General features: G+C 38.1%; 1 protein-coding gene across 1 annotated transcript; it reads right to left on the reverse strand.

The window, feature by feature from the left end:
• Nucleotides 1-2,880, reverse strand: LOC110659232 (U-box domain-containing protein 9). Its single transcript, XM_021817135.2, has 2 exons — nucleotides 2,386-2,880; nucleotides 1-1,294 (listed from the first exon to the last, which is right to left on the reverse strand). The coding sequence occupies exons 1-2, from the start codon at nucleotides 2,677-2,679 to the stop codon at nucleotides 218-220; spliced, it is 1,371 nt and encodes a 456-aa protein (XP_021672827.2). The 5' UTR covers nucleotides 2,680-2,880; the 3' UTR covers nucleotides 1-217.

The following is a 2,880-nucleotide window of genomic DNA, read 5'->3' on the forward strand; positions in this document are numbered from 1 at the left end:
TTAAAACTCACCAGAATTACTAATGTATTCATTCATGAAACCAGAGGTAAAATTCAATGCCCTTTGCTTATCTATTTAGCCTTAGATGGACCAAAACTTGCCTGGTACGAAAGTAGGTAACATATACAGATATGTGAGCTTTTTACAGGTAACTGAGCTAGTATTAGTGTGTATGCATGGCAGAGTGAAGGATGAAAGTATGTACAGGAAGCATGGATCATGTCTCTGGAATAAGGATTTGTTTTAACAACCTATCGAGAATACCATCAGCCTTTCTCCTGGCTCTTGAAGTACCATTATCAGCAAGTATAGAAAGTGTATGGTTGGCAGTTTCCTCATTCCACACCTCCTTCCACATGTTTCGATCATTTAGACAGATTGTGTATAAGATTGCTACGCTGTTCTCCTTGGTGCGTTCAGACATGCTCACCCTGATAATTCTGAGCAAGCAACCCACAGCACCTAGCTCCCCCATTTCCTCAACAGCCTTTGGATGGTTAGCAAGCATAGCAAGAATAGCCAACAACTCATCAACAAATATGCCATTCATTATCTTTTTCAGGATCACCCTAACTGCCCCTTCACGGACTGCTCTCGCTTTATTCTCGGGGACAACGCATAGGCTGAATATTGCAGATGCAGCATCCTTCATGGCTAATTGGTTCCCTTCCTCTAAAAGTTCAAGCAAAGGTGTGAGAGCACCTGATTTCCCAATAAGAATCTTGTTTGAATCAGGAGCTGATAGGGTAAAGAGAGCTGCAGCAGCATTACTTCTTGTTTCTATAGTTCCCGTTTTCAGAGATTCAATAAGCAAAGGAATGACAAGTGGATTTTCTGCAACTAATCGCTTGTTATTATCATGAATGGAGAGGTTCAAAATTGTAGTAATCAAATCCTCTTGGAGATCAGGATGAGAATCGGCTCTACCAGGTGAAAGTGGATTGAGTAATTGGAAAATGGCATCAGTGGACTCACCAAAAAGGGCCCGAAATGATGGCATCCTTTTAGTTAGCAGCCGAAGCTCTTTTGCAGCTTCTTTTTGATCAGAAAGGGAAGAGGACATCTTTTCAAGCAGCGAATCCAAGTAGCCTCTGTCTGCATAAGCAACTGAATTGTCCCCAACACCCTCAACAGGCTTGAGGAGCTCAATTCCATGCTTCTTGCACCAGTGTGAAATCATTTCTCGCACCAAGTGATTAGGGATAAGCATAGTATGGTAGAGTACTTGCTGAGTTTGAGGACATATCCGGTGCCCATCATTTAGCCATTGCAGGATGAATGGCCGATCATAAGTCTGCACATCAAGACTCATTTCAGGAAGAACAAAAACGAATAACACACTATGAGTCTTCAAATCACAAAAACAAAAGGGACCACCTATCATATCAAAGGAATTCAAGCGTAAAGCATCATCAGAAGGTGGACAGAAAAATGGAATATAAATCTTGGTGCTGTGTGGATAACATATTTGTAAGTGCTCAACAATTGATGAAGACTAAATCCTTATCCTAGTTTGAATGTCACTATCATATGTAATTGGCAAAACAAATTAGATTAGCATCAATTAAAGCACAAGAACATTGGCACTTTATTGGTGACAGATTTATTAGTGCTCCAAAATCAACGAGGGTCAATTCCTTATCCTTGTTTGTGAGGCCGCTTTCCACAATGTAGATTACCCGTCTGACTACGTGATCTCCAACATGGAAAATAATGGTGAAAAGTGTCAAACATAAATATCCAGGCTATTTCAAAATTCTAAACTGGACCTATTTTCTCCTAATCTCAAATTATGCTTAATTATCAACTGGATTCTTCACCTAGGAAATTCTTTGCTCTAGGCACCACTTTCTCGAGAAAATCAATCTTCTTGAAATGAATGTTATTTCTCATTTCCTATTCTGGGTATTACATATAAATGAAGAAATTCAATACAAACACCAAGAAAAAAGAGTAAAAGGAGAGGGGAAAGAGATTAACAATTTTTTTAAAAATATTTTAATGATTTTAAATTTCGAAGACAAATACCATTCTCTTAAGAATCTTGATTCTTGCAGAATTTGGCAAGGAAGAAGGTATAATTAACTCCAGTATGAAGTTTATTCAAACCCAGAACCTCAAATATAAAGCAGAACCAAAATCCAAGTAAGCAGAGTTCTTAAAATCTATTGCAAAAGCTAGGCAAAACATTCAACACAAGATCAAATACCAACTTTGACGTAAAATCCTTGAACTAAAATCCCCCAAGAAAGTGAAATTCAAGCATGTACACTCAAACACAATCTTGAAAATAACAATAAAATATAACCTCAAAAGAAACTCAAAGGAAAAAGAAATTAAATGGAAAGTTGAACGGAAAGTTGAAAAGCAAATGCAATCTCTAACCTGCCCAGTAGCCAAGATGACAGGGTCAATCATGAGGTCTCCTGAAATGGGACATTTAAATTCATCAGGAACAACCGTATCCTTATCATCAACCAGCTTCAAAGAATCCGATGACTTCTCAAATTTCAATTCATTCAAAGCAGTCAAAATCCTTAAAACCTCATCAGCAATCTCCAAGCTAAAATCTTCCCCATCAGGAATTGCATTCACAAGCCTCAGCAATTCCTTCTTCAACTCAGTTGAGTTTGACACAGTAGTAGGAAGAACTTCAAGAAACCCCCCCGTTTTCGCCATAAAAAGCCAAGAAGAAGATTGTGAAAACAAGAAACAAAAATCAAGAAAAAGATCAAAATGGATATGCGCGTAAGAACAGAAAGAGAGGATTGTATGTGTTAATCGGCAGGTTTCTTCTTGTTGTATCTTTCTTGCAGTTTCTTTCTTGAATTTTCTTTGTACCCCACTTCAGCACTTCTCCAAAGAATGAAAAGGCGTACA

Source organism: Hevea brasiliensis, chromosome 5 (genome assembly GCF_030052815.1).
Source record: "Hevea brasiliensis isolate MT/VB/25A 57/8 chromosome 5, ASM3005281v1, whole genome shotgun sequence".
NCBI classification, from domain to species: domain Eukaryota; kingdom Viridiplantae; phylum Streptophyta; class Magnoliopsida; order Malpighiales; family Euphorbiaceae; genus Hevea; species Hevea brasiliensis.

What these genes read in the sequence shown, in the direction of transcription:
- LOC110659232 (XM_021817135.2), bottom strand. Translation starts at nt 2,679, where the DNA reads ATGGCGAAAACGGGGGGGTTTCTTGAAGTTCTTCCTACTACTGTGTCA. An exon ending in TCATCTTGGCTACTGGGCAG is followed by an intron (nt 1,295 to 2,385) that starts GTTAGAGATTGC and finishes CTTGATGTGCAG; the next exon opens with ACTTATGATCGGCCATTCAT.